Genomic DNA, 14,226 nt, shown 5'->3' on the forward strand with positions numbered 1-14,226 from the left:
CATGATTGTCATATTCCATATGTTTACATTTTTAACTTGTTTTTGTGTGACTGCACTACTTTTAGATTTCAGAATTGGATAGGACGAATCATATTATAACCATTACTTCTGTTCCATGTAAGGTTAATAGAGACACTAAATAGAACAGAACAACAGGTTCAATTTAGAAAGTGTTAAATAATGGTAGTGAAAACAAACTATTTGTACACAGTAATATACATTTACAGTGCAAGAAAAGTTTGTGACCTAGGAACTGTCCATATTCTTAAATATTTAGACTAAAACTTAATTAGGTCTTCATTACAAGTCTAAATAAACATAATTAAACATATAACACAAAGACATAACATATTAACATAACATAATTAATAAAATGATCCTAAAGTAAATATCTTTGTATGAATGTGTACGGCTGCAAAGTTTTTGTTAGAGAGCAATGGATTCTTTCTGGCTCTTCTTTCATGAAAACCATTCCTGTTCAGTCATTTCCCAATGATTGAGGTACTGTATGAACATGACATTAGGTGCATCGACATAAGCCTGGAGATCCTTAGATATCTGTGATGTATGACCACTACCCTGTATGTTGAATACCAAACTCACAAGGCTTCTGACAGTTTCTGTATATACTGCAGGAAAGTGTAGCCCAAACTCAGTCCTTGTTTATAAAGTTATTTAATGACCCAATTCTAATTAATTGTGCCAAATAATCTAGAGGTTCACTTATAATTTGTCATACAGTATTCTGATTTCTTAAATATTTTTATCTACTTCATATACCATTGCATCTCAACAAACATTGAATTGGTAGATATAATCTCATTAGGTTATTTCAATTAAACAAGGATATCATGATAGAAATATATTTATCATAATCTGGTATTTCACAGATTGGATGATAAATTCAGTCTTTTCTTGACAAAGAAATGTATGAAAGATGTATGTGTTTATAGTATGTTGACCCTTAATAAAATACATGTATATTTAAATCAAGTTAAAATTGATTTAAATTTAGAATATTGTGTACAATTTTTGTTGCAATATTACAAGATATTGCTACTCTGGGGTCCAGAAAGGAGCAACTAGGTACATCACCTGATTAAAATAAAATCATATGCTAACAGACTAAAAGAACTGAATTTTTTTAGTCTTGAACTGTTAAGAGTATAAGGGGATCTGATTCAAGTATTCAAAATCCTCAAAGGCTTTGGCAAAGTTAAACTAATGGGCTTTTTCCAAGTCAACTTTAAGACATAAACCAAATGGCACTTGCGAAAAACTATGGAAAAATGCATTTAAAACTGAAAAATAAGGCTTTTTTACATAAAGTTTTTTTTGTGACAATCTGTAACACACTACCCATTCAGGTTTTCATAACTGATACCCAGGATGCCTGGATGGGATTTTTGGATCAATTAGTGATCAGCAACCAGATAAACTATAACCTTTCTATATTCTAATGTGATTTCCTTTAAAGACTGAAAATGACTCTTTTTCCCCGATCTGCTTTCATTTGTCAAATATTGCAGTGTATATTTGTTAAAAAGTTTAAGCACTTTCATGAAAAATAATGGGGTTATATAATTAATATGACATTTATTATTATAATTTAGGTTGTGTATCACCGCAAGTGCCACAGATGGTTGTTTGTGCCAGCTACTTACCTTTGCACCTGTCGGAAAAGAAGATTTCAGTCCTTGGTCAAATGGTATGATTGCTACATTATTCTTTGAAATTATTTTTTACTGTAATATTTTAAGAGTCATCCATTTGTATAACATTAATCATCTTATTTAATTACTCCATCATTGCAAATTCGCATCCCACTTTGTTGGTTTCTGTAGCACTGTACATGGTTTCTGTGTTAGAAATGTGTTTAATTCAAAAGTATATCAGAGAATTTGTCAATAAATTGTTGCAATACCTTCAATTATTGGGAACGTGAATATAAAAACAGAAGATATATAACTATTGTTTTGGAAAGGATTTCTCTTTTTCAGCACTGGTTCTGAACAGTTAGTGTTTTACAACATATATAAAATACTGAAATCTGAAATTAATGCTGTAACATACCCAAGTACATGTAAAATAAATAATATAATAATTAATAATAAAAGTGTTTTCAAGTACCAGGTAAGTGTCATGTAAAGTTTCATAAAAGACTTTTAAAATGAGCATTGTAAATTCGGTAGCCTGCTAATCTTTCATGGATTAATGTTACTGTTTGAAAAGTTTTGAGTACTTGTTCTTCTGTGAAAACATTTGAAGAAACACTTCTTTTGGCATCTAAGTGAATTAGTAATTACCAACACTCTTCTTCTTTAATTTACAATTAATTGAAAGACATTCTACTGCCATTTTCTTCTACATATGGTACCTATATCACTTTTCTCACAAAGTATATAAACGTAATATGGTCAGAAGGAGCACGTAAAAAGACTTTGATGCTTAAAATGTGTAGGGAGAAATGGAATACTGGTGTGTATTTTTTCTTTAAACTACCAATACCAACAATATACAGTTTACATAATATGTTTATGTTCCTAAATTAATATCATTTGTGACCTTCAGATGCGTTATGCTCCTCTTCTTTTTATGCTCAGCTAGTAAGATTTCCCTTTAGTTCTAAAATTCTAATATCCAATACTAAGCGGATTAAAATGTGCACAGTAAAGAGGTTAAATGATTAAATCTTTCACTACTGACCAAGGCACCATGAGTGCCCTGTCGGTCATTTTGGCCAGCCAATCACATACCGCGGTATGCCGCGGTGGGTTGTGGGTAGTTGCATGCGGCACGGGTTTGTACCGTGCAGTTTGAATGGCTGCATCTGTAGGAATTTGTCCATTTTTTACTCATACTCAATATCAAATCCTGAAACAAATCTGACAGGAGAGCTTCCAGATTCAAACTATACACTAATTGTTAGTCCAATAAACTTAACTAAAAATCTAGAGCTGGTTAAAACATTTGTTTTCTGTCTACATTGATCTGGGTTACAGTAATTCATTTTTTAGAAATGTCATGGAAATTAACACATAGTTTATCATAACATCATCTCTTGTGATAGTGGTTATTATCTATTTATTGATTCTACAGTTTTATTCATGATGTAATCCCTGACTTTTAAACTGCTGTCTTAGTTTAAAATCTGCCTGTCACTTGCTATGCACTGCAATCGGGCAGAGTTAAGATCCTAATCTTTGCATGTTTTAGTAATTTGTGAAGCTCCATATAAAGTAAAATGTCCACTTCTATTTCCCAAAGCTTGGATAACATGTTGCTGTCTGTATCTCAAATGATACTTAACAGATATTCAGAGAATACCAAGTGCTCCATATGGCTGTACAAAGTGTTATTATATACCTTGATCATGTACTGTAACTGACATTTTCAAAGTGTAAAAAAGTCACACTATTAAAATATATTTAAACATTTTGCAGTTCCCTGTGTCATAGGTCAGTAATTCACAAGAGTTCAGATAAACTTTATTTGCTAATATAATTTTCAATTCAGAGGTGCTCAGTAGTTCTTGCAAAATATAATTTATATTTTCAGGTAACTCTGAGGCAATAATAAAAATATCTATCACAATGTATAGTTAAAATTGTAAAATATAAATCAATAGGTGTTCTGCTACAATTGCACAAAGACTTAATCTGAAAAATTGGATACAATGTTGGTCATCACTTTGATTACGTTCCTATGCCAGAATGCTTATTTTAATATATAGTGCTACACTTCCACTTCAACAAGAGTGAATATCCACTAATGCTCTATTATACACAGTCACTATGTATAATGTTTCTGTGATTCCAACTACATCACAGTCACATACTGTAGCAATTTTGCAGTTTCTGTTTCTTGCATTATGCTTCTCGTAATAAAGTTGGATTTATTTAAGTAATTAACAAATCAATACAAAATCGTGGACTTAACTGAAACAGAAAATGTAATTATGATGATTAATTGCATCTAATTGAAAAAATAATACCTTTAAACAACAATTAAGAAAGACTTAAAATTTACTACACTAAAAAGCATTTCATTGAACAAATGCATATGAATAAACCATACTTAAAATTAAGCAAAAGGCTAACATTTTACATCACAGAAATACACAAACTTTGTGCATTTATTAAGTAACATAATACGTGTGTATGGCATGGTGGAACAGTGGTAAGCATTTCTGCCTTTAAGTGCTAGGGCCCTGGGGTGCTATCTGCAGGGAGTTTAGATGTTTTCCCTGTGTTCACTTGTTTTTTCTTGAAGGGCTCCAGTTTCCCCTCGCCCAGCTTGTAACTATACAGTTATATAACTGTACCCACTTGTAACCTATACCAATAGGTTAATTGGCTTTTAGGAAAAAATAGCCCTAGTGTCAGTATGTATGTGTCAATATCTAAATGATCCAAGTATTTCATTTAGCTGCATTGACTTTAACAACAATTCTGGATAGCTTGCTCCACAGTCCCACAAACTTTTGTGTAAAAAGTGAGTTAACTTCATCAATGCCTTTGACATTTTGAATACTTGAATTAGGCTCCCTTGTAGTGTTCTAGGTTCAAAACTAAAAAGGTTCAGTTATTTTATTATGGGATAATTCTTTAAGACATGGAATGTATCAGCTCTTTTTTAGACTGATTACCAACATTTTTGTAACTTAATGAACACATTTGTACTCAAAATTCTTAATGAGGTCTTACTTTTGATAAAGTTTATTTTAAAATATTAATTCTCAAATTGTAGGCAGTAAGCATTCAAAGTAATGCATTAGTTAGGTTTGAGAGCTGGTTAATAAACAAAACGATGGACTTCTGTTAAACCAACTAGTCTCTCCTGGATATAGTTTGTTTGACCTTCCGCGTCTTTCAGGCAGAGGCGGGGGCATACTTGTTATTTACACCCTTTTTTACAGTCTAAGTCCTATTACTATACCTCCTACCTCTTCTTTTGAGTGTCTTGTTTTAAATGTTTCTATCCCCCAATCTACTATTATTGCCACAGTTTATAGATCGCCCAAACCCAGTGAAGCCTTCTTAGGTGAGTTTGCTAATTTTCTCTCATTTTTATGCCTTGAGTTTAAAAGGATCCTTATTCTAGGGGACTTTAATATACACATCGATTCAAGATCTTCCAGTCTGGCTAAAGACTTCCTTTCTCTATTGGGATGCTTTGATCTTACTCAGTTTGTTTGTACCCCTCCACAAAACAAAGGACACACCTTAGATTTAATTATTGCAAATGACTCTTTTGTCTCCCACTGCTCTCCCCTTGATCTAGGCCTCTCTGACACCACTTAGCCATTCTTTTCAATCTGGAATTACCTGTTTCTAACACTTCCCCCCCACGCTCTAAATTTCATAGGTGGCGTCTTTCTGGCCTAAAATGTACATTATCAGGCTTGGAGAGATTACTTGTCTGAATATAAGGTTACTATAGAGTCTGCTAGATCCACCTACTTCTCTCACATCATTGAAAATCACCAAAACAACCCCAGACATCTTTTCTCCACCATCAACAGACTGCTCAAACCAAACCGCCCCACCACATTACCTGCCTCATCACAACATTGCAACACTAGATTTCTTTAGTTCTAGGATTGACAACATCCGGCATCACATTCTTTCCACTACACATTTCCACACCTCCTCCCTCCTCATCTAACTTCTCTGGTTCCCTTCTCTCCAGCTTCTCTTTCTTGACTCAGCATCCCTCAATAAATTAGTTAAACGCATGAAACCCACCACTTTTAGATCCCATTCCGACCACTTTACTTCAGTCCTGTTTCTCTTCTCTCTGTCCCATTGTCCTCAATATTATACATGAATCCATGAGCACTGGCATTGTACCAACGGTCCTCAAAACTGCTGCCATTACCCCCATGCCAAAAAAGCCTAACATGGCTCTCGACAATTAACAATTTTCGCCCCATCTCCAACTTTCCCTTTCTTACAAAAACTCTAGAACGTGCTGTCACACTTCAGTTAAATAACCACCTCATGACAAACAACCTTTTTGAACCCCTCCAATCTGGCTTCCGTCAACTTCACAGCACAGAAACTGCCCTGGTCAAAGTCACTAACGATCTTCTAATAGCTTCTGATTCTGGTTCTCTTTCTATACTCATCCTTCTTGATCTCAGTGCTGCTTTCGACACTGTTGACCATAACATCTTACTTTCTCATCTTGAGACTGTGTTTGGAGTTTCTGACACTGCTCTCAAATGGTTCAAATCTTACCTCACTGATCACTGTCACTTTGTCTCTCTTAATGGGTACAGGTCTGAAATTGGTCTTGTTAAGTCTGGTGTTCCTCAGGGCTCAATACTGGGCCCTTTGCTCTTCAGCATTTACATGTTCCCACTTGGTCAGCTTTTAAGATCACATGGCCTCAGCTTTCATTTTTACGCTGACGATACTCAAATACACATCCATACCAAACCTGACACTGATGTGGCTGTCTCTATTCTATCTAATTGCATCTCTGACATAAAAATTTGGATGACTCAAACCTTCCTTCATCTTAACTGCGACAAGACTGAAGTCATGCTTATTGGCACTCCCCATCAACTTCATAAAGCCAGTCCTGTAACCCTCTGTAGATGGTTCTGTACTTGAGCTTCAATCAAATTTGAAAAACCTTGGGGTTATACTCGATTCTGGCTTAACATTCGACCCACATGTACAGCATATTGTCAAAACATCTTTTTTTCACCTCAGAAATATTGCTAGACTATGCCCTGTGCTATCATTAACTGTGTCTGAAAATCTGATCAACACATTTGTGTTCTCTTGAATTGACTCCTGTAATGCTCTACTCGCTGGGGTATCTAAATCTACTCTGAACAAACTGCAGTATGTCCAACATTCAGCAGCCAGAATCCTGACCAGGTCTAGCGCAAGTGTTCACATTACTCCTATCCTGGAGTCCTTGCACTGGCTTCCGGTCAAATTCCATGTAGACTTTAAAATCCTCTTGCTCACCTATAAGGCTCTGCATGGCTTGGCACCTCAGTACCTGTCTGAACTATTATCGCCCTACTCCCCACCTCGCAACCTACGCTCTTCTAATTCTGCTCTCCTTGCTGTCCCCCAAGCCCGTCTACATTGTATGGGTGACAGGGCCTTCTCCTGTTATGCCCCCAAGCTCTGGAACTCTCTCCCCAAGGATATCGGAGAGTCACCTTCTCTAAACTCCTTCAAATCCAGACTCAAAACCCTCTTCTTCAGAAAAGCCTTTACTTAACTGGTTCCATTCTTAACCCCTCTGCTTTTCCTATAACCACCATCCACGGTCTCCTCTATATATTGTAATTGTGTTTTATCTTGTGTATTCTTCTTGTCATCCTGTAAAGCGCTTTGAGAAGCCACCTTTAAAGGCACTATATAAAATAAAGTGTATTATTATTATTAGAAAATAAACAATATAAAAATGGATGAATGATCTAATTGGGGTGATGCAACTTGTGGAGTAATACAGGGATTTGTAAATGTATTAGGACATCTCATCTATACTCTGGTAAGGTTATTAAACTATTAGAGTTTGCAGCTGATACCTACATGGGAGGACTATCTACTGCTGCAGAAAAATAGATATAAAATGAGAAACATTTGCAGAAGTTACCTGTGAAAAGGACTTCCATGTTTGTTTTGGAACATCATTTTACTTGTTTAGTAAATGATAAGTGGATAAGCAATAAAAAGCTAACAAAATATTAGTATATAGTGCATACTTAAAAGCACAGAAAATCAAATCTTTAAATCTTAAATCAAAAGTGTTAAAATTCTACAATACGCTATTCTGAAGACCTAATTTAGAATACTTTGCATGATTTTTGTCACCACATTAAAAAACAAACAATATTGCTCATTTGGAATCTTCCAGAGAAGAGCAAACAGGTACACTCCATGACCTAAGAGAATATTGTACACAAATTAAAGAACCTGAACATTTTTACTCTTGGATACAAAAGACTATTTCAGGTGTTTAGAATCCACAAAGTCAACATAGTAGACAGAATCAACAGTGTAACAATTAGAAACTATGAAAGTGCATTATAAATCTGAGAACAGGTGGAACGTCTTTAAGAGGGGGGTAGTGGGAATATAGAACAAGTTACTTAGCCATGTTATTTAAGCCAATAACCAAGCTTACCAAACGGTCTAGATGGACCAATTGGCCTCATCTCATTTAAAGCCTTTCTTATTTCCTTACAAGCAATGTTATTAAGATAGTTTCTTTCAAGGCATGATGAGGTTTTTATCAGTTAAATCAAATTATTTTCTGGAAAAAAATAAATTTGTTTTTCTTCATGGCTGTGTCTAACAGTGTTATTAAAGTATTGTTTAGTAGGTGCCATTTTAATTACTCTATAACACAAAGATAATGTGGACACAAATGATGGCGAAAGCTGATGAGATATAATTTCAGGGAGATAATTGTACTGTAAATGTACAGTATCATTAAAAATGCACACATGGCATAGGAAATCACTATATAAATATTTGTTGTTTTTTCCAGTGTTCATTACGTAATTAATGTAATTTTAGGACTTTTATTTTTGTGTGTTTCTATTACATGTTTGCACAATATACACATAGGATCATTCTTAATGGATACATTTATATAGTTATTTCAATGCATAAATTAATATATTATATTATATAAATAATAGTATACATCTTTTCCCCAAAATTTACAGTCTAGAGGGCAATTTTAAGATCTCAGAAGTAAGATACATGTGCTTTTTCTTTAAAGAACCTGAAAGGCATCAAAGAGCATGGCATCGATGTGACCTTCTATTCAGTGTTCAAGCTAACAGGGAAAGAAAGCAAAAAGCTCTTTATTTGCAGTCTACTGCACTTATAGACATATATCAAAACCCTGTTGTTCTCACTTGTTTTCTTTATTGAGATTCTACTGTTTTTCAAACATATGTATAATGAGAATGGTTATGCCTGCTCTACAGTTCACACAGTCATATTTCTAAGACTCAGTTTGATCCTTTGACAAAGAGCAAAGTGTCTCTGGACTTCAAAACAGATGCATGTTTGCATTTACAAGCAGTTTAAAATTGCCCTGTAGAATGCAAATTTTGGAAAACTGAATTCCTTTCAAACAGAATGTTGATACAGTATTTTAATACAATAAAGTGTATAGTAACATATGTTACTTAAAAAATAATTTAAAAGATTCTGAAATTATGTAATATTTACATTTTGGTTGAATCAGAACCATGATTTAATGTTTTTGTTCTTAAAATATGCCTAAAATAACTGGATATGGTGCAGCAATTATATTTTGGGTTATCTTTTTTCTGTTGTACAACAACTTGCATTTGCATTTTCAGTTTGTTCTCTACTTTGGAGTGTGATACTGTATCTGTTCACTAACACATTCACATACAGATGTACTGTAGCCAATCAGAATGCACAGCAAAAGTCTTTCCGGTGGCAACCTTGCCCCAGCACTACCGCAGGTCATCTGACGACTTTTCACTGGCCGAAGAAGATCAACAGGTGCCACTTGTGGTGTGTTAGATGTTAGTGAAACTATTGCCTCATTTAATCTAATTTACTACTGCACTTCTTTAAATCCAGTTAATATGGAATATTAATATGGAATCATGTAAATAATGAGAAATTTTGGTAGCTAAAAATAACAATATCCTAAGAATAAGAACATTACTGAACATCATTAACAAAATTAATTTATGACTAATAAATAATGGAGAATGTAATATACATATACACTGTAGCTGGTGGTGATAGCCAAAAATAAAAAATAAGGTACACCACAGTATTACACATTCTTCATAAACATTTTCTACATGAAATTCTTTAACTTGGTTATTTGTTGTGGTTATGTTTTAATTACATGTTTTGTAATGCAAAATGAAACAAGGCATACTGATGCATTAGTGCCTCAGTGGTTGAGTGTCAGGGTTCAATCCCAGCCAATATGCAAGTTGTACTTTTAACAAATTGTCCCTTGGGCATAATAAAGACTTTCTTTAATAATAAAATACAATAAATAATAAGTGTAAACTATATTCACATTTATATTAATTTTATATATCACAGTATTTAAAAATTAAAATAATATTAATAATAAATTAAGCAATAATGAACCTCCAAACCAACAATCTCCAGGGTTCTGGGAGATAGTAAGGAAAGTTAAATATCCCTTAAACAGAAATCACAATTGAGGTTTTTACATACAGTATATATTTGCATTTAAATACAAATCTTTAAAGCCAGAATGTATATTTTTTATTTATCTTTAAATTATACAATTTTACATCTAAAGTTTTATACATATATTTTTGCTGTACTTTTTATTCATAGTAATTTATATAATTATGGTCTTTATAATAATTTGGCTTCACCAAGGTTGTTAAAGCTTTCTCATGTAGTGCCTATTTTTTATATTTCATCACTAATGGGAGCATCTTGTGCATTGGTGGTTTTATTGTCTTCTCACACAGTGGGAAGTGAAACTGGGTGTCAGACTTACAGTACTTGCATAAATGTTGGTTTTACTCACATACCAACAGCCCTCAACACTGCTACTACTACTACTACTGTGCCAAAAAAAGAAACATGGCTCTGGACAATCTAAACAATTTTCACCCCATTTCCAACTTACCCTTTTGTCACCGGCCTAGTGACCAGGTTTGGCTCAAAAGAAAAGAAACTTCCACACAGCAGTCTTCAAATGCAAACAACACTGAATTTATTGCCAAAAAAAGGGATTAAAAAAACCCTCACAGGAGTACTCTCCACACCTTTCCTCCAAGGCACCCTCCTCCATACTGAGCTCTCCCAGTCCCTTTTATAGCCCCTCCTCTTCTAAGGACCATCCTCTTAAAGGGACTCGCTCACATTTTTGTTAACAGAGATGGGCAAATTGATCAAAATAAAGTATTTAACCACCCCAAAATAACTTCTAAATTTTAACAGTCATGCAACTGTGATATATTCACTTAAACAAAACAACTAATCTTACATCAGTTATTTATAGATGGCTCACCAGTAACCTTTCCCTTTAAGATCGTTTATTTGATACTACAAATGGGAAAGGTGACTGGTGGCCATCTTGATCAACATAAAACAATACAATACAAATACTCCAAATGGGGAAAACACTGCAGTGCTTTTTAGGAAACAACAAAAGTATCATTCACACATCATTCATATCACATACAATCTCTCAAACATACCAGAAGGGTAGGGGGAAGTATTGGAGTATTTCACATTCGGAAAGAAAAATAACAAGCACTCTGTCACACCTTTCTTGCAAAACTTTTACAGCATGTTGTTACAATTCAGTTAAATAACCACTACATTGCAAAAATAACCTCTTCAAGCCCTTAAATCTGGTTTCCGACAAATTCACTTCAGAAAGTACCTAACAATCTTCTAATGGCTTCTGATTCTTGTTCTCTTTATATTTTCATTATTCTTGATCTTAGTGTTGCTTTCATCACTGCTAATAATGATATCTTACTTTCTCATCTTGAGACTGTGTTTGGAGTCTGACACTGCTCACTGGTTCAAGTCTTACCTCACTTATCACTGTCTCTCTTGTCTCTGTGGAAATTGAAGCTCTGAAATTGGATTTAAGTCTGGTGTTTCTCAGGGCTCGATACTAGGCCCCCTACTTTCCAACATTTACATGTTTCCACTTGATCTGCTTTTAAGATCGCATTACCTAAATTAACATTTCTATAGTGATGAAACTCAAATTTACATCCATACCAAACCTGACACTGATGTCACTGATGTGTCTCTGTCCTCTCTGATTGCATCTCTGACTTAAAAACATGGATGACTCAAAATTCCATTTATCTAAACTGTGACTGAAGTCATGCTTATCGACAACCCCCATTTGTAAAGCCAATGCAGTAAACCTATCTGTAGACGGTACTGTACTTGAGCTTCAGTCAAAATTGAAAAACATGGGGGTAATATTTGATTCGGGCTTGACTTTCGACCCGAATGTGGAATCATGTGGAAATATTGGAAACCTGTGTTTCCAAAAAAATTAAGCCTATTATTTTTAAAAGTATTTGCTGCCGTATTAAAATATTTGTCTTAAATTGCTTAAGATCAAAAATAAAAATCATGGAGCCGTCAATATATTCAATTTAAAGATGAAAGATTCCCATCATAATTATAATATAACATACATAATATAATAATATAACAACATCATAAAATAACTTCACACCCCGATAAAGATGCTATCTCTCGGGAAAGAAATGTGGTGGGTGTCATAGTTTGTGCTGTTTGTAGTAGGGGGGCAACTTTATAGAGCTGCACTTGATTTTCAGTTCGTGGGGTGCTATCTATGTTTTATTTGCATGTTCTCTCTGTGTTTTCATAGCTTTTTTTCCCACAGTCCAAAAACATTCCATTAGGTTAATTAGCTTCTGGGAAAAAAAGGGACCTTGTGTGAGTGTGTTCTTGTTTGTGTTTGTTTCTGTCTGTGTCCCCCAATGGACTGGAGTCCCATCCAGGATGTATCCTGCCTTGCACCCGTTGTAAGCCTTGGCTCCCCCACGACCCTGAATTAGATAAAACTGCTAGAAATTTATCGTGTTTATTTATTTGCTTTGCATGAAATAGTACAACGATGGTCTTTTAAGGCAGGATGTTACTCATTGTAACTTTGTATGCAGGGCTCTAAAATCAAAATGTTTTTGAATTGTCTATTTACTGTATTTAAAAACGGATACAATGAGAAACTGCTTAGATTAGATCTTCATTTTTTAAAAAATATTGACACAGCTACAAAGTATTATGACATGCTAGTTAAAAGCCATTTTTAAGAAAATGTAATTTTTAAGCCTAAATTCGCAACTAAATTGCAGTTTTTGGAGACATTTCTAATTTTAGGGCTCAGACAAATGCACAAAAAATGCTGGTATTCACATGAAGTTGAGCCGTTATCTCATATTCAGTAATTTAGTACCTAAACTGTCCAGACTGTGATACTAACGGACATGTTCCATGTACCTGTACATAGTCATGTGATTACTGGAAACATAAGGCAATATATCTTGGGAACTGAAATAGCAAAAACAGTACTTTTAATGGCACATACCCACTCAAATGCAGCATTAACAGTATGGTGGGTTTCATTGTTTCATTGTTAGTGCTATTTGTTGGGGGGCAAAGAGAGCTAATTCTTAATTTCCAGTTGAGTAATATCACCTTGTGAAACAGTTCCTTTGAATAAACAGTTGTGAAAATTTACCATCCCAGTAATCAAAACATACCACCCATTAGGCATACTGTGATCTCACATGTGGGTGGAAAATATGGTTAATAACTGTGTAAAAGACTTTGTTTTAAAATTTGTAACTGTTATTGCAATGGCAGATATACAGTAATTATGATTCTACTGTTTATTGTCTAATATTTCGAGTCATACACATACTGTACTGTATGTTGTACAGGTGATGCAGTTGTTCGGTGTGTACAGTATTACTATACAGGTTCAGTCAGATTGAAAGAAGTTTGAATCTGCTGTGTTGATGTGGGTGGTTTTATACTAAATAGAATACATATTTTTATTAATTAATTACAGACTTTTTCTTACGTATTATGAAATCACATTGTTAGACTATATACCTGTACTGTTCTCATACAAACACAATTGCTACTGTTCCTAAACCTTTTCAGCATTTTCATTTTCAATGAAATATCTCAAGCACTTAGCTTAGTATAGTGTAATCCATATGCATTTAATCATATTAGTTATTGACAAATGAAAACCAGGTGGTGTATTTGTTGTATAATTACAACTTGTACGTTGACTGTGATCGAACTTAGACCAATCGATGGCTGAGCTACAGTATATAAGAACTCCAAGCACTGTGTTTTCCATTACACTATAAAGAATCTTAGAAACACACTTAAAACACCACATTGTAAATCGAAAACATCTTGTCATAATTATTGTGGCATTGATGTGACGAAAGTGTGGTTTCCATAAAAAACATTTATATAATGCAGACCTGTGCAGTATGAGCTCCTACGCAACTTACAGTACACGACAATAAGTCATTCTAGTCACAACTAACTTCTTTTGTGTTTTTATGTGCCCAGTGGTTCTCAAACTTTTTGAACCAAGTCCCACCCCTGATCAAACCAAAGCATTCAAGTACCACCTACAAGTCATCTTCTCATAGGAACCCCAGAAAATCTCAATGAGCAA

The 14,226-nt window shown here is 34.3% G+C and overlaps 1 protein-coding gene across 2 annotated transcripts in view; it reads left to right on the forward strand.

Moving 5' to 3' along the window:
* Nucleotides 1–14,226, forward strand: part of adgb (androglobin) — a 115,193-nt gene that overhangs the window by 29,210 nt on the left and 71,757 nt on the right. For both annotated transcript variants that reach the window (XM_015349156.2, XM_015349148.2), the window contains exon 10: nucleotides 1,614–1,708. In XM_015349156.2, the coding sequence (XP_015204642.2) occupies nucleotides 1,614–1,708 (95 nt within the window). The remainder of the gene's footprint in view (nucleotides 1–1,613; nucleotides 1,709–14,226) is intronic.

The sequence above is a fragment of the Lepisosteus oculatus genome, chromosome 2 (assembly GCF_040954835.1).
Source record: "Lepisosteus oculatus isolate fLepOcu1 chromosome 2, fLepOcu1.hap2, whole genome shotgun sequence".
In the NCBI taxonomy this organism is placed as follows: Eukaryota; Metazoa; Chordata; class Actinopteri; order Semionotiformes; family Lepisosteidae; genus Lepisosteus; species Lepisosteus oculatus.